General features: G+C 37.0%; 2 protein-coding genes across 7 annotated transcripts in view; both read right to left on the minus strand.

Annotated features, from left to right (window-relative positions):
• The window catches only part of plcb4a (phospholipase C, beta 4a), a 128,898-nt gene extending 121,368 nt beyond the window's left edge, over nucleotides 1-7,530 (minus strand). For 4 of the 6 annotated variants that reach the window (XR_012393154.1, XR_012393155.1, XR_012393156.1 and 1 more), the window contains exons 1-2: nucleotides 7,428-7,530; nucleotides 1,366-1,454 (exon numbers count right to left, since the gene is read on the minus strand). Coding sequence is in view for 1 of the 6 variants with exons in the window: in XM_021467271.3 (XP_021322946.2) it covers nucleotides 1,366-1,454; nucleotides 7,428-7,500 (162 nt within the window). In the remaining 5 variants the exon portion in view is untranslated. Of the gene's footprint in view, nucleotides 1-1,365; nucleotides 1,582-7,427 lie in introns of those variants that run through there. The other 2 variants (XM_073927996.1, XR_012393157.1) reach the window with 2 other exon arrangements.
• Nucleotides 7,531-19,270: 11,740 nt separating this feature from the next.
• The window catches only part of plcb1 (phospholipase C beta 1), a 174,358-nt gene continuing 167,799 nt past the window's right edge, over nucleotides 19,271-25,829 (minus strand). The window contains exon 32 of the mRNA XM_073928037.1: nucleotides 19,271-20,124. Coding sequence (XP_073784138.1) covers nucleotides 19,936-20,124 — 189 coding nt within the window. The 3' untranslated portion in view covers nucleotides 19,271-19,935. The remainder of the gene's footprint in view (nucleotides 20,125-25,829) is intronic.

Consider the following 25,829-nt stretch of genomic DNA (forward strand, 5'->3'; position numbering starts at 1 on the left):
AGACAGACATAAAGGAAAAAGATCTCACGTAGTGTTTGCGTGAAATACTAAAGTAAGAACTTTACCAATGAGTATTCGATGCATTTGTTGTAGTTGCAACGATGAGTCACACACAATGTCATTACAAAGTTCACGCACACATGCAGATACACAAACACACACAGCGCGAAAACACACACACAGACAGCCCGCGCGTTTAGCTTTGCACTCTTTTTGCACGCAAATGTGACAGGATACAGGTTAATCTCCACTGCTGTATGAATATCCGTTATGTTGATCTACAAAATAAACCTGATTTAATGTCCACAAACCGGGGCTGAAGCGTCTTTTATAACTGTACTGACACACGGCTGTGGTAATAAAGTAAGGACAGTAAAATCGCTGTACTTCATTACACACATGCACTGTTTTAAAAGTTTTAAACTTGTAAAACTCACTCTTGATCACATTTGATGGTGATTGATGATCCTAGTAAACTGAACAGACCTTTTATTCCCGGTTGCTTTGTGCACGTCCGGTCTTGTTGATATGATTATACGCATCACTACGGAGACATGTTAATACGTAGCTGTCAATCAATTCGGTTCGGTGGCCGGGGGAACCGCACTCATATGTCAAGTTGCGGTCGGTCCGCTCTAATTGGTCCACCGTTTTTATGTTGTTAAACTGAAAAAAAAAAAAAAAGCTCTGGGTGTGTTTATATTACCCCAGTATGACGTCTATACACTATACCTACACGCATGTCTTTCCAAACAGCTTGAAAAGTAGATTTTTCACCATAGGTGCCCTTTAAAAACCAAACAAAAAACTGTGGACTTTAATCATCATAATGTATTTTTCATTTTAAAAGAGTTCTCAAGTTTAATACCTTCTAAAACTACAGTATTTTATGATTTACCATAGTATAGGGTAGGACATGGGTAAATATTGCATTGTCATTGAGTGTAATAGACATATTAATACAGAGCTCATATATTATACTTATTCTGACCTGTAAAAGAAAACTTGACCAAGCTAAATCTGATAATGGGATCAAACCTAGAAGTACAGTAGCAACATATAAAGCTTTCAAATGATAATGGATGAATATTTTGGGACCAAACTGTACAACAGTTTTGAAATCTATTTAAAAACCCTGTATGTTTGTAATCGGTCATCAGACAACAACTTATTCTTGATTTTTTTTTTTTTTATATGACTTCATGAACTCATTGACATTTAAACCATTTCCAAACATTTTCATAAACCATATAGTCTTGCTTAGAAATCTAAACAGGACATCTTAAAGCAGCGCATATAAATAAACATGCTTTTCACCAAACAAAACCGAATAAAACAATCAATGAATCTGAGAAAACTTCATACCTCATCAAATCTGTCAAAACACGCTCCTTTCTGCATGAACTGAGGAACAGGCCTCTGCCAGTTGAACTCGTACGGTTTCGCCATTTGACCTGCCAAATGTAAAATAAAGCAAAATCATTCAGTACAAAACTCACCGTCTGACTGATCTCAGTCCTGCATGGGAGGTCCGTATAAATCAGGCCTGACTAAATCCCAAACGTCCAGCCCTAAAGATGCCTAGATCAACAGAGCATGTGCACTTTTAAGAACGCCTTCCATTCACAACTTTACATTATAGAGCTATTCCATGAACATGTCAACCCTAACATGAAACAAATTAAGTTTTCACCAAAATAGTGAAACCATTTCTAAGTTCCAAGTGTAGGCTTGTATTTTACAGTACTATAGACGTACTCAAAAATGTCTCTGTCAAGGTTTTTTAACTAATATATTTGATTTACCAAAGTCACACAAGTGCCAATTTCACATCGGACACATCCATAATAGAGAGATGACACATCCATAAACAAGCTTTTCCTTCATAAATGTCAAATAAAATCAATGATTTTTGTTCTATAGTGAGCCGACTCTTATCCTTTTGATTAGCATTGTTTCTTTTGGGTTGAGTAGTTTAATTTATAGAATTTTGTACAGTGCATCCGGAGAGTATTCATAGCACTTTACTTTTTCCACATTTTTATGTTACAGCCTTATTCCAAAATAGATTCAATTGATTTATTTCCTCAACATTTCCCACACAATCCCCCATAATGACACTGTGAAAAAAGAGTTTTTGAAATTGTTGCAAATTTATCAAAAATAATAAAGCTGAAGAATCACATGTACATCAGTATTCACAGCCTTTGCTCAATCCTTTGTTGATGCACCTTTGTCAGCGATTACAACCTCAAGTCTTTTTGAATATGATGCCACAAGCTTGGCACACCTGTCTTTGGGAATTTTTGCCCATTCCTCTTTGCAGTACCTCTCAAGCTCTATCTGATTGGATGGGAAGCGACAGTGTACAGCCTTTTTATGATCTTTCCTGGGATGTTCAATAGGATTTAGGTCTGGGCTATGGCTGGGCCCCTCAAGGACATTCAACGAGTTGTTGTGAAGAAACTTGTGCTTTGGGTCATTGTTCTGCTGGAAGATGAACCGTCACCCCAGTTTGAAGTCAAGAGCACTCTGAAGCAGGTTTTTATTCAGGATGTCTCTGTACATTGCTGCATTCATCTTTCCCTCTATCCTGACTAGTCTTCCAGTTCCTGCTGCTGAAACACATCCCCACAGCATGATGCTGCCACCACCATGCTTCACTGTAGGGATGGTGTTAGCCTGGTGATGAGCGGTGCCTGGTTTTCTCCAAACGTAACGCCTGGCATTCACTCCGAAGAGTTCAATTTGAGTCTCATCAGAGCAGAGAGTTTAGTTTCTTATGGTCTGAGAGTCCTTCAGGTGCCTTTTGGCAAAATCCAGCCGGGGACTGTTTTCCGTCTGGCCACTCTACCATTCAGGCCTGATTGGTGGATTGCTGCACAGATGGTTGTCCTTCTGTTAGGTTCTCCTCTCTCCACAAAAGAACGCTGGAGCTCAGACAGAGTGACCATCCGGTTATTGATCACCTCCCTGACTAAGGCCCTTCTCATCCAATCACTCAGCTTAGATGGCCGGCCAGCTCTAGGAAGAGTCCTGGTGGTCAAACATCTTCCACTTACGGATGATGGAGGCCGCTGTTCTCATTGGAACTTTCAAAGCAGCAAAAATGTTTCTGTAACCTTCCCCAGCCTTGTGCCTCGAAACAATCCTGTCTCGGATGTCTTCAGAGAATTCCTTTGTCTTCATGCTTGGTTTTTGCTTTGACATGCACTGTCAACCCTGGGACCTTATATAGACAGGTGTACGCCTTTTCAAATCACGTCCAATCAACTGAATAGAGCACAGGTGAACTCCAATGAAGCTACTGAAACATCTCTAAAAGGTTCAGTGGTAACAGAACGTACCTGAGCTCAATTTAGAGCTTCACGGCAAAGGCTATTAATACTTTCCGGATACACTGTAGACTGTAAACTCGCATACAACTTTTTGGTCAAATCCGTAACACATGTTTATTTCCCTCATTTAAAATATAAAAAAGGCTTACAGATTGATTTTTTTTCTGATCCTATAACTCTGCGGTTAGTTGTTCTGGAAAATATAAAGAGATGTTTCAATATAATATCAACATATAGTTTCTATGTGAATTTATGTATTGAGTTTTTACAGCAAATGACACATCCATAATGCTGGTGATGCTCAAGTGTTTTTAATGCCTGTAAGAGTTTAAAGCATTCAGGCACAATACATTTAACTAGGGCTGCATGATATTGGAAAAATCTGACATCCCGATATTTTATTTTTCTGCGATATATATTGTGATATGAATACGATTTCAGCAGATGAGCTCTATAAAAGGGATTTTTTTTCTGTTTTAAAATATTTTGCAAATGATGTTTAACAGATTCAGGAAATTTTCACAGTATGTCTGATAATATTTTTTCTTCTAGAGAAAGTCTTATTTCTTTTATTTTGGCTAGAATAAAAGCAATTTTTATATTTTTAAAAACATTTTAAGGACGTAATTATTTGCCCCTTTAAGCTAATTTTTTTTTTCGATAGTCTACAGAACAAACCATCATTATACAATAACTTGCCTAATTACCCTAACCTGCCTAGTTAACCTAATTAACCTAGTTAATCCTTTAAATTACTTATATTAGCATATTTAAAGTCACTTTAAGCTGTATAGAAGTGTCTTGAAAAATATCTAGTCAAATATTATTTACTGTCATCAGGGCAAAGATAAAATAAATCAGTTATTAGAGATGAGTTATTAAAACTATTATGATCAGAAATGTGTTGAAAAAATATTTTCTGCATTAAACAGAAATTGGGGAAAAAATAAACAGGAGGGCTAATAATTGAGGGGGCTAATAATTCTGACTTCAACTGTAATTCCCTGACTCTTACGACTTTTCCAATATCATGCAGCCTTGTTACATTACATCATAACAAATTCATTACAGAAGTTGATTTTCAACATTTCACATTTTGTTGAAAAACAACTTCATAGGCAAATTATATCCATGGATATGTCGTTTTATCTTCGTCAATAAAACAGCATCTTGATTTGATTTATTTATTTAATTAAAACAAAAAAAAATCATACACTTAAAACATTTCTTTAAACAAAATACATTTCACAATGGTCGAAATAGACTGGGATTAAGCAAAAGCTTATTATTTTCCCGCCCTGTTACCACGCACATCATTCGTCTATTTCTTCTTTAACGTATTTCTTTTTTTACAAATCACCTCTATTCATCAGCATATTCCTTTAATAATATATTTTTAGACATTTTTCATATTTTTACGATCACCTCTATTAATCAACATATTCCTATAATAGTATATTCTTATACAACTTTTAAAATTTTAGTCTTGAATGAATGCATCGGTTTTTCTCCATGCATGACATTCACTCATGGTTAATGAATCACATTTTAAAGACTAGATGCATAGAAAACATCATCAAAGTGTTGCTGGAAAATCATCAATGAACTGCAGATGAGCTCAAAGTATCTTACACTGAGCACCAGAGGTCTGTTCTTCATACTTTGCTTAAAGAAACAGATTGTCCAAACTTTAGCATAATTTACTCACTTTCAAGCTATAGACTCTTTGTATATGACTTTATTCTGTCAGATGAACACAGTTGGAGAAGATTCCTATGCTGTATATAATAGTTTGGATAGTGACTTTTGTTTTGAAGCTTCCAAAAGCACACAAATCCGCCACTTAACTAGACCCAATATTCAAAACTGAGGTAAAGTTGGCTTTATATTTACACTTAAATTCAACTACAACTTGTGACACGGTCTTTATATTGTTTACAATGCTACTTTGAATATTTGGTCTGAAATAGCATGCAAGCATAACTTTAGAACAACATTAGTACTATTTAAATGACTGTGAAATAGGCTTGGGCGGTATCCACATTTTGATACCATCAAACCTTCCTATTTTACCTCGGTATCCGGTATTACCGTGCATAATTTAAAAAAAATATGACGTAAGGCTCAGACAGCGCCACCAAACTGTTGGCTTGTGCCTAAACCATTCAGAAACTGTATACCGTAGATGCGACCTTAGGTTTGTGGTCACCCATTTGTCTTGATCGTATTCTTCTAAATGATCATCTTCGGAATGATGAACAGAAAATAATATAACACAGATATAAAACTTGGTGAGAAAAATTACAAATAATGCAACTTGTAAACATTGCAAATGACGAAAGAGGAATTTAACGTGCGTCAATCAAGAAAAAGTTTGGAGCGCACATTTGATTAATGTAACCGTTTGACAAATTCAAGTAAATTGAACATGAAACAATTGAGTCGCCCCAAAAAACATAGGACTTGCGTTGTTTCAACTCATTTTAAGTAAGTAGTTTGGACAAGCAGCAAAAGTAATTTTTTTGAGTGAACCCAGACAGCAAAATACACTTGGTCCAGATGCGGCGGCCGTAAGCGAGCTGACACTGCCGCATCCGAGCCAGAATCAGCCCGAGAGTAATGTGCGCTGCGGCCCGGAGCTGGCGCGACTCAATCTTTGTTCACCTTGATATAAAACCTTTTGGTATTAGTATTAAATTGGTACTTGATACATGGTATTACAACCATTTGAATTTATATAACAGCAAACGCAGGCTATAATGTAAACACAAAGTGCACTGCGTTCAACCTTTGAATAAAATGCAAACAGCATACATATCCGATAACGAAAATAATCAAATAACGAAAATAATAAAAAAGGGCAAAATAAATAAATGATAAATGTTTATTGATTGCAAAAAAAAAATAGTACTAAAATAAATAATTTTGTAGTGCACAAGAATGTCAATTAAAAAAATTGTACAAGACACATCTTAAAACAGCTAAATTTGATATAAACCTGAATATAAAAACCAATTTAAGATATTTCTAGAAACATCTTACAAATACCCAAGACAATCTGTAAAATGTACAAGTCAAAATTGTCAAAAGAACTGCCGAAATCTGAAGAAACATCTAGAAACATTTTTTAATAGAACATTAAAATAATAATAAACAAAAAAATATATAAATATAAAATTGCAGAGGTATAAAGACAAACTTATTTTTAAATAAACTTGAACAGAATAAATTGCACAAACAGCAAGACATTATCATCAACAGCAAGATGATTATATATATATATATATATATATATATATATATATATATATATATATATATATATATATATATATATACACGTCTTGTGCAATTTTAGAATTTTTATTATATTATGTTTATTGAAAATGTATCAAGATGTTTCTTCGGAATTTGGCATATATATATATATATATATATATATATATATATATATATATATATATATATATATATATATATATATATATATATATATATATATATATATATATATAATTGCGAATGAAAGAAACAAAAAGAAAGAAACAAATTGCCCAAGTATCATGGAACATCCTAATACACTTAAAATGTTGATTTCTGCTTTGACAACATGTCCCAGTCTTAGATAAATACTTTAATTAAACAAAAAGCTTCCAAAAGTGTTGTTCACATTCAAAAATTCTACAATAAAAAAGACCCCCAAAAGACAACTCTCAATAAACAAACAAACAAACAAACAAACTAATAAATACAAGTATTACAATGTGACAAGCCTCAGATAACCCCTTAAGTAAGTTACCTAGAATGGGAATGCACTAACGAATCTCTGGTAAATTAATTAAAGCATAAGAAATTGTGAATAAAATAGTTTTAAAACATGAAGCGAGAGACGTGTGCAGTAGATCAGTTTGTCCAGATCAGCTGAGTGACTGACGGATGTTGTTATTGAGGTGATTTAGTCTTGATAACCTGCACTAATCGAAACATAACCTAATTACTTGCGTAATTCATAGTTTTGTACCAGGTAAAGCTTTGTTTTATAGAGTTAGCTCATTTTATCTGGTGAAAGTAGAGTTTGTGTTGACTTACCCGCAGTACTGCTGTTGATATAGTCGGTTTGGCTTTCTCCTGAATGCGGCTGAGGGGAAACGCAGAAATACATCAGAGCTGATGAAACAGCGACACCCAAAGGTCGAGTGAAGAATTACAGCGCACTGACTCAACTAATTATAAAGTTTATATTATATACAGTTGAAGTCAGAATTATTAGCCCTCCTGTTAAATTATGATATTTTTTTCCTATTTCTCTACACATTTCCAAACATAATAATTTTATTACTAATTTCTAATAACTGATTTCTTTTATCTTTGCCATAATGACAGTAGGGTGACACGATGGCCTCACAGCAAGTAGGTTGCTAGTTTGAGCCTCGGCTGGGTCAGCTGGCATTTCTCTGTGGAGTTTGCATGTTCTCCCCATGTTGGCGTGGGTTTCCTCCACAATCCAAACACATGCGCTAAGGGTGAATCAGTAGTGTATGTGTTTGAATGAGAATGTGTATGGTTGTTTCCCAGCGATGGGTTGCAGCTGGAAGGGCATCCTCTGCGTAAAAACCTATGCTGGAAAAGTTGGCGGTTCATTCCGCTGTGGCAACCCCTGATGAATAAAGGGAGCCGAAGGAAAATGAATTAATGAATATACTGGATGATGCTCAATTTGTGTACATATGTACTTCAAGCTAGATGTACCTAAAGATATATGTACCTATAAACGATTAATATTATATAATGTGTATGTGTGTTTTATATAATTACAAAAAAGATACTAAATCAGGGGCGACGCGGTGGTGCAGTAGGTAGTGCTGTCGCCTCAAGAAGGTCGCTGATTCGAGCCTCAGCTAGGTCAGTTGGCGTTTCTGTGTGGAGTTTGCATGTTCTCCCTGCCTTCGCGTGGGTTTCCTCCGAGTGCTCCAGTTTCCCCCACAGTCCAAACGCATGCAGTACAGGTGAATTGGGTAGGCTCAATTGTCCGTAGTGTATGAGTGTGTGTGTGAATGTGTGTGTGGATGTTTCCCAGAGATGGGTTGCGGCTGGAAGGGCTTTTGCTGCGTAAAAACTTGCTGGATAAGTTGGTGGTTCATTCCACTGTGGCGACCCCGGATTAATAAAGGGACTAACCCGACAAGAAAATGAATGAATGAATCTCACCTAATACGACTAAAAAGCACCAACATAAACAATTAATGAATTAATTAATTGCTCAAAGCCCAAATTTCACAAGAACGATTTTATTAAAACCAATGCACAACACGAGCACAACTTACATTCAACAATACTTGTCTCCCAAAGATCTTGAAATTCGTGATACTAACAACAAAAGAGGTCAAAAAGTCTCAAATGTCAAATCGGGATCTTTTTCAGTCAACAGAAACAAAGAAATGTTGAAAACAAATAATCATAAAGTGGCATTCAGTAGCATACGCGGTCAATAGTCTGACATGTCTATCTAGTTCTGTATAAATATCTTCAAAGTGCGCTTACGGTTTATACAAAAAAAAAAAGAAAGAAAAAGAGAGAGAGAGAGAGCTCTATTCATCAACACTTTACATTCCACATCTAACACATAATCGACATTCAAAGGCACAGGACTTCACTTCAAAAAAACGATCCCGAATAATCAAGTCATAATTCAAGTAATCTTACGTTGCAGAAAGATTTCGGTCGAAAGGAAATGATGAAAAATTACTAAAAGTGAATGCATGGATTCAATTCAAATTTAAAGGGGACCTATTATGCACAAAGCATTTTTATAAGAGGTTTAAACACAGTTGTGTGGCAGCAGTGTGTGAATATAACCAGCTTCTAATGGTCAAAATTAGCTAATAAATTTTTTGTAATCACACTTGATAAAAACAGTTGGAAGAAACACTTTGATAGACATTCTCCCTTTGTACGTGTCATCAGATTGAGAAAGCCCCACCCACTAATGACCATCTCTCCCTCATACGCATAAACAGCCCTGAGCGAGAAGCAGCCTTCCACCATTAGAGTTTTGAATCTGCCACTATGCTGACACACAGGCATTTGTAGCTCCGCCCTCTTTTAAAAAGAGCACAATCTCATTTTAATTTAAAGCGACAGGCACCAAAACTCCACAATTAGGATTACAACCCAAAAGGGTCAATTTCAGAATGTTATAAAACATTTTCTCTGTTGTATTTTGAGCTGAACACACTATAGGGACACTTATTTGATATCTTATAAAAAAAGGGAATAATAGGTCCACTTTAAACGAGCAATAATAGACAAATTAAATAAGTGATAATGTATTTTAATAGCTGTATCCTCACTTCATTCACAAATCATTCAGTCTCTTTGAAAAAAAGAATAAAATAATATACAAAATAAAATAAAATTAAATGTACAATTCAGTCAGTGCATGGATGAAAGATATCATGCAAAGTCTCGATATTTGTTTTATGATGGATTTGATGGATAAATATGAAGAGAAATCATTTTGGCACTTTTTTTAGTAGTTCAGACAGATCTGAGACCATAATTGAGAAAAAAAATATATAAAACATTGCAAATATTCACTGCAAATATGACATGTGTTGTTTGTTCAAACTACTTATTTAAATTCAGCTGAAACAACACAATACATGAGGTTTTTGGGGGGTGGGAACTTAATTTATTTATGTTCAATCCACTTAATTTTGTAAAAACTAATCATTTAACTTAATTCCTTCACTGAAAAAAAATATTCAGAAATGATTCCTTAGATTTAATATTTTTTTTACGTTAAGTAGCTGTAAACTATTTATTTGGGCTGCACTAAACAAACAAATTAAACAGAATTTTATAAAATTTAATTTGTTTGTTTAAATTCAACACAAATAAATTGTTTGCAACAGTTTTGCATTGCATTTTTTTTATTGTATACACACTGTAAAAATTGATTAGTTACTATAAAGCGAGTAAATCAATTGCCTTAAAAAAAAAAAAGTTGAATATACAATAATAATGCAAGTTAACCCATTGCAATTTGAAACTGTCAACTTGACCGGATTTTTATAGTTATGCTAATTGTACTCTTTTTTTTTATTTTATTTTTTTATAAAAGTAAACCAATCACTTTTTTTTCTCCAATACACCTTTATTAAATTTTTTTTCAGCATTTCTATATCTAGCAAAATGACATACAGCAAAATAAATCTGTTCTTCCAGACTCCAGTGTGTCTTCTAAATTCAACACAGACTATAAATGTAGATTTTAAAGACCTAATGATGCACCAAATATGCAATTTTGTAATTACAGTCATTATTTTAAAACAGAATGTCCTAAAATAGTCTGACACTTTTAAAAGGGATTACACTGTAAAAAGTGATTGGTTACTTTAAGCGAGTAAACCAAGTGCCTTAAAAGTTACAAGTTGATTTTACAAAAATAAAGTTCACCCATTACAACTTGGATAGGTTAAGTTGACTAAATGTTTTATAATAATGCTAATTGTACTAATTTTTTTCAAGTAAACTAATCCCTTTTTACAGTTTCAGACTACTTTAGCACTTCGGTTTTCAAATAATTACTGTATTTATCACAATATTATAAATATGGAGCTTCATTAAATCTATAAAATCTACATTTATAGTCTGCATAAAATTCAGAGGACACACTGGAGTCTGGAAGAGCATGTCATTCTGCTAGATACACACTGTAAAAAGCGATTAGTTACTTAAAACGAGTAAACCAATTGCTTTAAAAGAAACTAGTTGACTTTACGAAGTCATAGTGCAAGTAAACCCTTTGTAACTTGGAACTGTTAAGTTGACTTAATTTTTATTATTATGTAGAGATTATTGTAGATTTTATAGACCTTATGAAGCACCAAATATGTAACATTGTAATAATTGCAGTAATTATTTGAAAACAAATGTGGTAAAATAGTCTAACACTGTAAAAAAGGATTAGTTGACTTTAAAAAAGTAAGTACAAAAAGCATAATTATATAAATAAGTCAGCTTAACAGTTTCAAGTTACAATGGGTTTACTTTATTTTTGTTAAAGTCAACTTGTTTTCTTGGTTTACTGGCTTTAAGTAAGTAATCACATCTTACAGTGCAGGAAAGCTGGGGGGAAAACAAATATAATAAAGACAATTGGTTTACTTGCTTTAAGGAACTAATTACTTTTTTAGAGTGAAATTTGCTGTTTGTTAAACTTACTTAATTATAATGAGCTGAAACAACACAACTCTTGAGTTTTTTTGTGACAACTTGTTTTATGTTCAATCCACTTTAATTTGTAAAAACTACACTGTAAAACTAAAGTTGACTCAACTTAAAATTTTAAGACAACCAGCTTCAGGGCATTTTTGAGTTTACTCAACTTAAATCGAATCAAGTGCAGTAATTAGGTTGAAAGTTGAGTCAACTCAAAAAAAAAAAAAAAAAACAAATGCAGCCAGTTGCCTTAAAATTTTGAGTTGAGTCAACTTTTTTTTTTACAGCGTAATATCGATTTTGAAACATGGATTGTGTGTAACCCATAATTTTAAAAATTGTACCCAGCTAACGTTCTAGCAATGCTCTCTCAACGTTATGACCTCCAGTGAAGTAAGTAGAACACCTGAAAGTTATCTGGTCATTATTAATAATGTGTTTTTATACATTGTTAATGAAGCTGTTTTTCTCCTGAAACGTTATTTAGACGTTATCTAACGTTGATTATAGACCATTTCAATGTGGTGATGCCATTGGCCCATAAACACTTCCTTATTGTTGTCAAACTATTTTAATAACTGTAACAAGAGGCAATTCAATCATATCTCAACAGCTGTCATAATGTTACTTATCAATATGTGAACCTCTCAGGATTCTTAATTATAATTATGGAAATTAAAAATGTAAAACAGGAAATGCATTAGGACCATTGTTATTGTTTACATCCCTCAAAATGGTCTATATGTTAAGATTTGTGATCTGGAAGATTCACAGAGACCCTTCAAAGGTAACATCTCATGTGGAAACGTAGCTAGTTTATGTTTTGTCCGTTTAGTGGCTAATAAAATGTAGGATTTTTAAAAGGAGGCATGGCACCAAACCCCACCCCTAAACCCAACCCTCATCAGGGAGTGAACAAATCGTATTATATTGTAAAAATTAGATTTTTTAGACAAATTCACGTAATATAGTATAACATAGTGTTGAACGTTCCATCATTCTGACACATTCTAAAATGGAATGTTTACTCAAGTTCTAAACTTTTAAAGGTGCCCTTTAATGAAAATCTGGGTGTTTCAAGGCATAGTAGAATAATAAAGGATCAGTATATGGGAATGAGCATCCTGTGAGTCTCAGACACCACTGTTTCCTCGTTCAAGTGTAAATTCCATGAGTGTAAAACCCCCGGTGGACAACAGGGCAATCAGAGGACAAAACAAACTATGATGAGACTCACAAGCCATGCCCACTTCATTTGCATGTATGTCTACTTTAGGTCATTCATCCAGACTTGATGAGTAGCTGATGTCATCAAGAGAATGTGACTCATATACAGCTCTGAGAATATTAAATAAAGCTCTGAGATCATTAATATGCACGCCTTAGGCTGTGTTTGACAAGCCAAACGTTTTCTAGTGAGACAACAGTGATCATTTTCCTTCCTTATTTTAAGTGTATATTCCACTTTCTATGTATATGGGACTTTTATTTTGAAGAGACCCAAATTGTTTACTGTGCGTTACTGGGCAACGATAGCATAAGACATGCTTCAAACTGGCATCAGGGCACAAAATGCAGGATGTACAGATTACACATGTATTTATCTCCACTTTGAAGAGGTGTAAGGTATGTTTAGTGACATGTTTTGTTAATTATTTGGGTTTATTGTGAAATTTAATTACGTATGTTTTACAGACACATGTCAAATCAGTCAAATCGCTCAGCTCAAATGTTATGTATGCATGCAGAGGCTGATATTAATTCATGCCTGTGCTTTTTTTGACTGTAGCTTCAATAAATCAATGTGATACATCTCTATCACTCTCTTTTGTCAAGTTTAATTATAGTTTAACTTTTATCCTCAACATATCTGCTAAGCAAAATAGGTTAACGTTACACTGATTGGGTTGATATTTGTCCATGTTCAGTGTACATCATGCTCTGTGTTTATCACAAGTGTGCCGCAAGCCTACGTTTGAGTGAAGGTTTCGGCCGTTAGATCGCCCCCTGGGGGCTGGCTGCAGTACAAGTCATAAAGCCCGCCTCCTCCGTGTTAATGAAGGAGACTTGAGCCCAAATAAAAAAAAATATTACACTTGCAATAAAATGTCCCGAAAGATAGTTCTGGTCGATTAAGGCACTGGTTATTGTGCTGAAATAGGTGCAGATCTTCATTTTTGTAAACAGTTTGTTTTTAGCAGTAATTTAATGCTGGGCGTGTCATCGTGATTGACAGCTGTGATTTACAGTTTCTCAAAGCGCGGCGTCTGAGCTTCGGCAGGAGACTGAAGTAGACTGAAATGTTATTATTCGATTTCTGTGTTATTTTACCATGACAAAATGAGTTCAGCAGTAAACTATAGTTTCTGACATACATGATCCTGGTGGAACACTGTTTATTCGCTAAGTTCAGGGCTTTTTTCGGGCTTTATTAGTTTGCTGATACACGCCTAGCCACCCAGATAGCAATACACAGTTCCGGCTAGATTCTCGCCTGCCGGAGACTTATCTCTAAGAGCTCAGACTGACTAATGTTACCTCTGCTGGACCTACTCCGGATGCCTGGACTCACTGCCCGATTCCAGTCCGAGTCAATCGAGCCAGATGCGGCGGCCGAGCGAGCAGGCGCTGCCGCATGCGAGCCGGAATCAGCCCGCGACGCCGCGAGTAAGTTGTGCGCTGCGGCCTGGAGCTGGCGCGATTGAATATATAAAACCCTCATATTTGTTAACGTTATTACATCCATTTGTGTTGATATGACAGCAAACGCATGCTGAGAAGTTCGGGGGGCGTAGTTGATTTTACATAAAGCGTTTGATTGGAAGCTCGACTCTGCTCATTTTCGCGGCTCCTCCTCTGGCTCCATCAGACAGTCCTTCTGCGCATGTCTGGCTCCAATTTCAGCAGTCTTTTGCGACAGTTTGTGCCCGTCAAGCAGGCGTTTTGCCCTCAAGGCGTTCAATGGGAAAAAGGGCTGTCGCGTCGTCCATATTTTTTACAGTCATTGGTTTATCAGTATTGCTGTGTTCACACCAGACACGGAACATGTGAACAAATCGCGATATTGGCGTGTAAATAGACGCTTGAACAATTAGAGTTTACTTGTTTCATTTGTGCGTCAAATTCTCTTCACAATAGACACAGATTTGCGTCATGGGTGGGGCTTCTGTCTGCCCAGTGACGCTAGCTTCTCTGCTAAATGGCTAACATGAATTTTATTGAGAGAAGAGCTGTGTTTATGTGCTTTAGGAAGGCTGAAAAACAGCGTATATTTATTCGGCGCTGTGTCTGAGTCCACTAGATTCTTTCAGAGGTGCACCCATCTATGTGAGTTCGTCAACTCCTCCAGAAACTACATCTGGATCATGAAGGCTTTCAGCGGTGTTTCTGACTGAGCCGAGCCCAGTTGGATGAACTGTTGTCTGGTGTCGGCAGAAGGATTTTTCCCCGGGACACCAACAACAGGTGCTACGTCAAAATCATGCCTCTACATGTTGGCAGCTAGCTCTCTGCAACTCTCGCATGGTCGCCCACTGAAGCTAAGCAGGGTTGCACCCGGTCATTACCTGGTCATTACCTTAAAGCTAGGTTGCTGCCGGAAGTGGTGTTATTGAGGAAAGCAGTCTGTGTGGGTCCTAATGCCCCAGTATAGTGAGGGGGACTCTATACTGCTCAGTGAGCGCCGTCTTTCGAATGAGATGTTAAACCGAGGTCCTGACTCTCTGTGATCATTAAAAATCCCAGGATGTCCTTCAGAAAAGAGTAGGGGTTTAACCCTGGCATCCTGGCCAAATATGTCCACTGGCCTCTGTCCATCATGGCCTCCTAACCCTCCCCATATCATAATTAACTTCATCGCTCTGTCTCCTCTCGACCAATCAGCTGGTGTGTGGTGTGTGGTCTGGCGCAAAATGGCTGCCGTCGCGTCATCCAGGTGGATGCTGCACACTGGTGGTGGATAAGGAGACCCCCCATTGTGTAATGCGCTTTGATTGCCCAGAAAATCGCTATATAAATGTAAGGAATTATTATTATTATTATTTTGTAATAGTTATTACATGAGAAAGCTCCTGATTGGTTAACCTGGTGCAAATGTCCGCTGAAATTAAAATTTTCTAAGTAAAATCGTCAATCGTGGGAAACACTCATCTCGCGCCGCTGTACTCTCGCTAGTTGCGTCATTCGTGCCACAGGATGTCTATTCACGTCTTTTCATTGACTTAACACAGGGGTCACCAAACTTGCTCCTGGACGGCTGTTGTCCTGCAGATTTTAGCTCTAACCCTAATCAAACACACCTGAACAAGCTAATCAAGTAATCAAGGTCTTACTAGGTGTACTTGAACACCCAGGCAGGAGTGTTGAGGCAAGTTGGAGCTAAACCCTGCAGGGACAAAGGCTCTCCAGGACCGAGATTGGTGACCCCTGACTTAACAAGTAAATCACTCGCATTGCTTCATCTGCATCTGGTGTGAACGCAGCATAAGAGTGACATGTCAGAGCGGAGCTCATTAATATTCATGACACGATCCATATATGGTCAATCACGGACCTTCTGATTTCTAGGGGTATTTTATACCCCTAATAATAGGGCTCCTAATAAGAGCTAATAATAGTAATACATGAGCTTATAAAACCGTTTCTGGAAATTTTTTTATCTTACCAAAGCCATAAACCTACTTTGTAGATATCAGAGAACAATTTAACTTATTAAACCAATGCAGTATATGGCACCTTTAAAACATTCCATTTTGAACAATCGAAGAACAATGTTTTCAGAACTCAGCAGGAACCAAATGTTCTTAGAACTTGGTATAAAAACAATGCCAAACTTCATTACAGTTCTTGCTTGGTGTCAATAAACGTAATAATTCATACTAACCCAATTGCGATAGAATAAAAAAGTACAAATTGTCAGTTAAATGAAAACCTAGCTAACAGTAGCGAGTAGAAACAAAAGCTGTTAAAAGTGCTTAATGGGATCACTGACTATTGAAGTATGGCATGAAGTAGAAAAGAATGAACAATTCAAATTTCACTCGGCATAAAAATAATAAACATATCCGACATCCGAAAGAGAATCAATAAAAATGGAAATATTACATGCTTTCTGACTTATGTAGAAAGATTGCATAATGATGATAATACCTCAGGACATCCAAAGTGCATATCCATTTTTTTCTTCTTTTTTTATACTTACGTATTTTTTGCCTTTATATGAATTACTAATTTATTTATGACTGAGGTGAATCTCAGAAAATGTCAGATATCAGATAGACAGGAAAAATTGTGTTTAGCATTAAACAAAACTAATTTCAGATCAATAAAGATTTTTTACACCCCCTCTCAAATAATAATAATGCAAAATAACATAAAATTAATTGAAAATAAAAAAAATTAAATATAAATTAAAGTAAAGTAATACAATACAACATAACTTGATTTAATTAAATTACAAATAAAATAAAACAATTTTAATTAAAATTAAAGATTTAATTTAATTAGTTCAATCTAATTAAACTTAATCTAATGAAACTGAATTTAAAATAAAGTTTAATCTAATTTAATTTAATTGAAAATAAAATACAACAAAATGTATTATAAAATAAAAATAAAATTAAATAAAAATTAATTAAATTAATTTTCCCAGAGATGGGTTGCGGCTGGAAGGGCATCCGCTGCGTAAAAAACTTGCTGGATAAGTTGGCGGTTCATTCCGCTGTGGCGACCCCAAATTAATAAAGGGACAAAGCCAACAAGAAAATAAATGAATGAATTAAATTTAATTAAAAAACCAAATAAAATTACATTTAAAAATTAAATAAAAAATACAAATTTAAATAAACTTTAAAATAAAATTAAAGTAAATTAAATTAAAAATAAAATAAATTATGATTGGCTAAAATAAATGACAACAGTTATCATCATTATGATCATCTATCATTTATCAGTCTATGAAATTTGATGTTTTCATGAGATCCACTCAGTTTTTTAAGGTGACCTATTGATGCTAACTGGAAAATTCTGCCCTTACCACAAACTTTAGTAACAGAAGAAAGTATTAAAACCTCCTTAACAGAAACGGGAGGAATCAAAATGGTCCCTTTAATACAGCAAATAAAACACTGAATGCGACTGTACGACCTAAAGCAATCTGGTATGGGTTGAAAATAAATAAAGCCTATAAGTTCTATAACATCTTCACCAATTGATAATAGTTCATTACGGCACAACACGAGCTATATTGCTGACATTTACAAATGTAGAAGCAGAAGCGGTAAGCATGCATCCCTGAAAGTGCTCCAGGTCACGGATGAAACACCAAACCCAACCAGAAATAAACCAAACCAACCCGCAGCAGCAAGAAGACTCAAGATCAGCATCAGCATCTGTTTCAGTGCAAATAAACTCTCCTGTCTGCAAGAATCTCACAAAACACGTCCTGTGGATCATATTTCATCTCACAAAGCACATGTCATTCTTAGGCTTCAAAAATAAATACAGAAACTGTATATTTAGTCAAAGAAATTACATACTTTCACATTTTAAATACATTTTATATTAATAATTAACCTATGAACTGGCATTTTAAATTTTAAAATAATATTTTTAAAGATCAAACCATACATAAATATATAATATAAATAAATATAAATAAAACAAATAATAAATGTTGAAAAGTCTGTGAAAAAAATAATACTAATACTTATTAATAATATAAACTGTTTATTGACAAAAAATGGAAAAGTGAAAAAGAAAAGGTGCAAAATTAAAATAATAATATTAGTTTTTTATATTAGTCTTTGGTTCAAACTCGTCTCAGAATGCAAAATGCAAGATTTACAAATTACATATTTATAAATAAGATAAAATAAAATAATTTTCTAAAAATAAATGACAACATCTCCCATCATTATGATCATCGATCATTTATCTGTCAATGAAATTTGATGTTTTCTGATGTTAAGGTGACCTATTGATGCTAACTGTAAAATTCTGCCCTTACCACAAACTTTAGTAACAAAAGAAAGTATTAAAACCTCCTAAACAGAAACAGGAGGAACCAAAATGGCCCCTTAAATTAAAAAAAATACTAATATTTAGCTCATAAAATAACATATTTCATTTGAAAAAATGTGTTTCAAAATAATTCAAAAAGTCTCAAAAAGGGCTCAATATATATATATATATATATATATATATATATATATATATATATATATATATATATATATATATATATATATATATATATATATATATATAAAATAAATAAAAAAATAAGTAAATAAAATAATTGTAATATAAATAGAAATAAAACTAATAAAAGAAACATTAGTGGTCTTCAGGAAAATAAAAAATAAAATTAATATCAATTAATCTTTAAGTTATTAATAATAAAATATAGCCCAGATAGCAAAAACGTTATTAAACATTATTAAAGTAAATTAAACTTCATTAAAGAAAGAAAAGCTAATTAAAAAAGCCATATAGTGTTTTCAGAGATGCTCTTCAGCAGACCTCGGTTGTAACGAGTGCTTATTTGAGTTACTGTTTTTTATCAGCTGGAACCAGTCTGGCCATTCTCCTCTGACATCAACAAGGCATTTGTGCCCACAGAACTGACAATCACTGGATATTTTCTCTTTTTCAGACCATTCTCTGTAAACCCTAGAAATGGGTGTGCGTGAAAATCCCAGTAGATCAGCAGTTTCTGAAATACTCAGACCAGACCATCTGGCACCAACAACCATGCCATGTTCAAAGTCACTTAAATCCCCTTTCTTCCCCATTCTGATGTTCGCTTTGAACTGCAGCAGATCCTCTTGACCATGTCTACATGCCCAAATGCATTGGGTTGCTGCCATGTGATTGGCTGATTAGAAATTTGCATTAATGAGCAGTTAGTTAGGTGTACCTTATTAAGTGGCCTGGATTATTATAAGCAAAACGCAAAACTCCTAATAAATTTCCTAAATCCTGTAGGATTTTTTGTGATGAACGTATATTTGAGGTGAAATATGACCCAGATTTGTTTATTTTTTTACATTTTTTGGTCAGTGACAGCTGATTTCGATCAGGACGTGTGTTTGTGAGCTTCTCCCATTAAAAGTGCACTGAGTAATATTTGACCACAGTGTCCTAAAACACAGCCAATCAGCAGAAAGTGGGCGTGTCTAGTAATGATAGAACATATCAAAAGGGGGCGTAGCCTGTTGGGGTATGGGCGTCTTTGATTAGCTGCTCTTAAACATCTGCATGGTTTGTTAATATTGTCTCAGTGCACCTTTACAGAAAACTGATGGTTCTACAGTGAAGATCTGCTTTCTCCTTCCTGGTCATCAACAGAGGAGCAGAAATCTTCATCTGTCTCTCAGTCTTTCTTCTCCTCCTCGGTGTCGTCCTCTGACTGTGTGAGTTTCTCCAGTGTGGAGGACGAGGGAAGCATCTCCGCATCTCCATCCTCAGTCTTTCTCTTAGTGCTTTCCTGCACAAACTCCTGGATCTCCAACGGGAGCCGCCGGAATTTATCCTGGTATTCCTGATCCAGGTCATTCTGGAGCTGAAGACATTCAAGAAGAAGATTTTCAAGAGGAAACAGAAACTGACCATTAGTGCACAATAATAAACAGTAAAACTGACCTAAAGTTGTCCATTAGTGCACATTAACAGAAAATCACCCAAATCTGATCCTTATTAAACATTAAATATTAAACTGACCCAAAACTGACCATTAACATAAGACTGACCCAAAAACTGACTGTCATTTCACATTAACTTAAACTGAACCAAAACTAACCATTATTGCACATTAACAGAAAACTGACCCAAATTGCACATTAACATAAAACTGACCCAAAACTGACCACTTGAGCATAATAACATAAAACTGACCCAAAACTGACCACTAGTTCAAGTTAACTGATAAAAACTGATCTAAAACAGACCATTTGTGCTCATAAAAAAAACTGACCCAAAATTTAGCATTAACATAAAACTGACCATCCATTAACATAAACTGACTGCTAGTTCATATTAACATAAAACTAACCCAAGACTGACCGTTAGTGCACATTATCATAAAACGACCCAAAACTGACCATTAGTGCAAATTAAAATATAACTGATTCAAAACAGACTATTAGTAAACATTAACATAAAACTGACCAAAAAGTGACCGTTAGTGCATATTAACATAAAACTGACCCAAAGCTGATGATTAGTTCACATCAACATAAATGACACAAAACTAACAATTAACATAAAGGTGACCCAAAACTGACCATCAGAGCACATTAACCTAAAACTGACTATTAGTAAACATTAACATAACACTAATCCAAAACTGACCATCAGAGCACATTACCCTAAAACTGATCCAAAACTGACCATCAGAGCACATTACCCTAAAACTGATCCAAAACTGACCATCAGAGCACATTAACCTAAAACTGATCCAAAACTGACCATCAGAGCACATTAACCTAAAACTGACTATTAGTAAACATTAACATAACACTGACCCAAAACTGACCATCAGAGCATGTTAACATAAAACTGACTATAAGAAAACATTAACATAACACTGACCCAAAACTGACCATCAGAGCACATTACCCTAAAACTGACTATTAGTAAACATTAACATAACACTGAACCAAAACTGACCATCAGAGCACATTACCCTAAAACTGATCCAAAACTGACCATCAGAGCACATTAACCTAAAACTGATCCAAAACTGACCATCAGAGCACATTAACCTAAAACTGACTATTAGTAAACATTAACATAACACTGATCCAAAACTTACCATCAGAGCATGTTAACATAAAACTGACTATTAGTAAACATTAACATAACACTGACCCAAAACTGACCATCAGAGCATGTTAACATAAAACTGATCCAAAACTGACCATCAGAGCACATTAACCTAAAACTGATCCAAAACTGACCATCAGAGCACATTAACCTAAAACTGACTATTAGTAAACATTAACATAACACTGATCCAAAACTGACCCTCTGTTGTGATGAGTCAGAAGGCATTGAATCCATTTGCAAGCTTTATTAAGAGCACACATACAAACAAACACAAAGGGGCAATCCAGGAGACAGAACGTGGGACAGGCAAAAGTTCAAAGGCAGGCAGATATCTTACTGGTCAGAATAACAGGCTGGAGATCAGGGGCAGGCAGATGTCTTTCGTAATCGTAGAACAAGCACAGGGTCAGAAACACAGATCAGTCCGAAGCAGGGAGTATGGAACGCTCAGAAATGACAGCCAGGCAAATCAAGACTTCGCAACGAACCGGAGCGTGAGTGTGGTATATATACACGAGAGCTGATGAGTTGCACCTGGACCGTAATCAGTGCCAGGTAGCAGGGCTTATGGGATTTTGAGTCCGTGAGTCGAATCAGAATTCTGGCGATGGTTCCCTCTGGTGGTGCACAAGAGGGTTGGCATCGCCCTCATTTACAACAGAACCCCCCTCCTGCGAGCGGCTCCTGAAGCGAGAAGGCACCTGACGCCGGGGTCTACCGCGCTGTCGGGGGGCTGGTTTCTCTGGGAACCTTTGATGAAACTCTTCCGTGAGAGTTGGGTCTAGAATATCTCTAGCATTCACCCAGGACCGTTCCTCTGGACCGTACCCTTCCCAGTCCACCAGATATTGGAGGGTGCCACCCCGACGTCGAGAGTCCAGCACTTCTCGAACAAGGTAAGCTTCCTCGCCCTCGATCATGACAGGTGGAGGGGTCCTGGTTTCCGATTCCTCCTCAACCGCCTCCTCTCGTGGACCACCAGCGGGTTTGAGTAATGACATGTGGAAAGTAGGAGAAATACGATAATGATTAGGCAAGGCTAAGCGAAAAGACACTGGAGTAATCTGGCGTACAATTTTGAATGGCCCTACATACCTGGGACTGAGTTTGCGGCAGGGCAATCTCAGACGAAGGTCTCGTGTCGACAACCACACCCACTGCCCCGGTTGATACGTGGGTCCCTGGCGTCGGTGACGGTTCGCCTGAATCTCTCTCCTCCTGACTGCCCTCATGAGATGTCTGTGAGCCTGGTTCCAGACATCCTCACTCCGCTGCAGCCAATCCGTGACAGCAGGTAACTCAGTGGGTTCTCCGGACCATGGAAACAGAGGTGGTTGGTAGCCAAGAATACATTTGAATGGCGTAATACCCGTGGCTGGCTTTATTAATGAATTTTGTGCATATTCTGCCCACATCAGATAGCGACTCCAGTCGTGCTGTTGCTGATGACAGTAGGAACGTAGAAATCGAATGACTTCTTGATTCATACGTTCAGTTTGGCCGTTGGATTGAGGATGGTACCCTGAGGTGAGACTAACATTAATATTTAGATTTTTACAGAGAGCGGACCATACCCGGGAAGTGAATTGGGATCCCCTGTCTGAGACGATATCATCAGGTAAGCCAAACATTCGAAATACATGATTGCACAGGGCTTCTGCGGTTTCAAAGGCAGAGGGCAATTTGGGCAACGGTATTAGGCGACAAGCCTTGGAGAAACGATCAACCACCGTGAGAATGACTGTGTTGTTCTGGGAAACAGGGAGATCCGTAATGAAGTCCACCGCTATATGGGACCAGGGCCGTTGCGGAACCGGTAGCGGTTGTAACAGGCCAGCAGGGGTTTGGTGAGATGCCTTCGTGCTTTGGCAAATTTTACATTTCTGAACATAATTAATTACATCCTTCGTGAGGGACGGCCACCAGAAACGGGCTTTGACTAACTCCAAAGTTGCAGTGATGCCTGGATGCCCCGAACTGGGAGTGTCATGAATATGGGTCAGTAATCTGGTACGTATGTTATTGGGTACAAAAATCAAGTGATTCGGACAGTCTACTGGAGGGTTGTTTTCTCGGTTGGCCTCTTGGATCTCGGTAAGTATGTCCCACTGTACTGGAGCCACTAGTAAGTTCGTAGGAATAATGGTTTCATCACTAATTGGGGTTTTATCCTCTGATAGCCTGGATAGTGCATCTGCCTTACTGTTTTTACTCCCTGGTCTATAGGTGACAATGAAGTCGAATCTGGTGAAGAACAAAGCCCAACGAGCTTGTCTGGGATTTAGACGTTTGGCTGAGCGAAGATATTCCAGATTTTTGTGGTCAGTTAATATGGTGAATTGCTGACTAGCCCCCTCCAGCCAGTGTCTCCATTCTTCCAGGGCTAATTTCATTGCCAGTAATTCGCGATTTCCCACATCATAGTTTCGTTCTGCGCTGGTCAATTTACGGGAGAAGAAGGCACATGGATACATTTTGGATGGTTGACCCTGACGTTGAGATAACACAGCACCGACTCCTGTGTTGGATGCATCCACTTCCACAATGAAAGGTAGGTCTGGGTTGGGATGACGGAGAATAGGAGCTGTGGTGAATTGAGTCTTCAGATCGCTAAATGCTTGGCGTGCTTCAGAGGACCAGGATAGTTTGTGGGAATTTCGTTTGGTCATGGCTGTTAATGGTGCGGCTATTGAACTAAAGCCTCTGATAAACCGTCTATAGAAGTTGGCAAAACCTAGAAATCGCTGCAACTCCTTGAGATTCTGGGGTAACGGCCATCGTTGAACTGCCTGTACCTTCGTATCATCCATGGTAATCCCTTCTGCACTGATGACGTATCCCAAAAAGGCGATCTGTGTCTGGTGAAATTCACACTTCTCTATTTTGGCGTACAGACGATGTTGAATCATGCGTTGCAACACCATACGTACATGTTCAACATGTTCCTTCATCGTGTTTGAATATATGAGGATGTCGTCGATGTAAATGATGACCCAGCGATCCAGCATATCCCGAAAGACATCGTTCATAAAAGATTGGAACACGGATGGACAGTTTGACAGGCCGAAGGGCATTACCGTGTACTCATAGTGCCCCCTAGTGGTGGAAAACGCGGTCTTCCACTCGTCACCAGCACGGATTCTGACAAGGTTATATGCACTGCGAAGATCAAGCTTGGTATAATATCTAGCCTTTCTTAATTGTTCCAGGGCAGGAGGTACGAGGGGTAATGGATAGCGGAATTTTACGGTGATTTCATTGAGCCCTCGGCAATCAATACAGGGACATAAACTGCCATCTTTCTTCTTTACAAAGAAGAATCCAGCTGAAGCAGGAGATGTAGAAGGTCGGATGAAACCCTTGGCCAATTCCTCGTCGATGTATTCAGACATTGCCTTGTGCTCAGGTTGTGACAGAGGGAATATTCGACCCGTTGGAGGACTTGAACCTGGAATTAACTCAATAGCACAATCACTTGATCGATGTGGGGGAAGTTGAGTAGCCTTTTGTTTGCTAAAAGCTTCATGTAAGTCATGGTACTCAATGGGGATTAGTTCATCAACGAGTTCAGGTAACACATTGGTGGTTCGTAATGGAATTTTGTGAATGGGCTGGATGCACTGTTTCATGCATGACTCACTCCACTGCAATATCTGTCCGTCCCTCCAGGAGATATGAGGATCATGTCGCCTTAACCAGGGCAGTCCCAACACCAGTGGATGATTAACTGAATCAATAATGTAGAATTGCATTTCTTCAATGTGTAGAACACCAACTTGTAACTGTAGCTTATTCGTAATCATACGGATGCGTCCTTCACCCACAGGACGACCGTCTAGTGCTTCCACTGCAAGACAGGAATCATATGAGCTGAGAGATAGTTCGTGACATAAAGCAAATTTCTTAGATATAAAGTTTCCGGCAGATCCAGAGTCGACAAGAGCCGTAGTATTAATCATTCTTTTATCAAATTTAATAATCACAGGAATCAGTACACTGAAAAGTGCAGGAACATGGGAAGGACTCACCGATTGAACTGGTGTCTGAGGTCGTACGCTGCAGGTGGATTTCCTGTGCCCTGATTGACCGCAGTACAGGCATAGATGATTTTGCAATCGATGCATTCTTTCTTCATGGGTGAGACGGGTGAAACCCAGTTGCATGGGTTCATCAGGGGGCGTGTCACTTGAAACATGGAGCTGTGTGCGAGGATTTCTACGGCTGCGAATCAGATGATCAAGACGGATGGTAAGTTCAATGAGTTCGTTCAACTTCTTTCCTTCGTCACGGCAAGCCAATTCAGATTGTAGATTGGTATTCAGACCCCGTCTGAATAGTGTCTTCAGTGTATCCTCAACCCAGTTAGTTTGAGCGGCGAGAGTGCGAAATGACAGGGCGTATTCTGCAGCTGTGTTACGCCCCTGTGTAAGAGAAAGTAAC

This window comes from Danio rerio, chromosome 17, assembly GCF_049306965.1.
Source record: "Danio rerio strain Tuebingen ecotype United States chromosome 17, GRCz12tu, whole genome shotgun sequence".
Taxonomy (NCBI): Eukaryota; Metazoa; Chordata; class Actinopteri; order Cypriniformes; family Danionidae; genus Danio; species Danio rerio.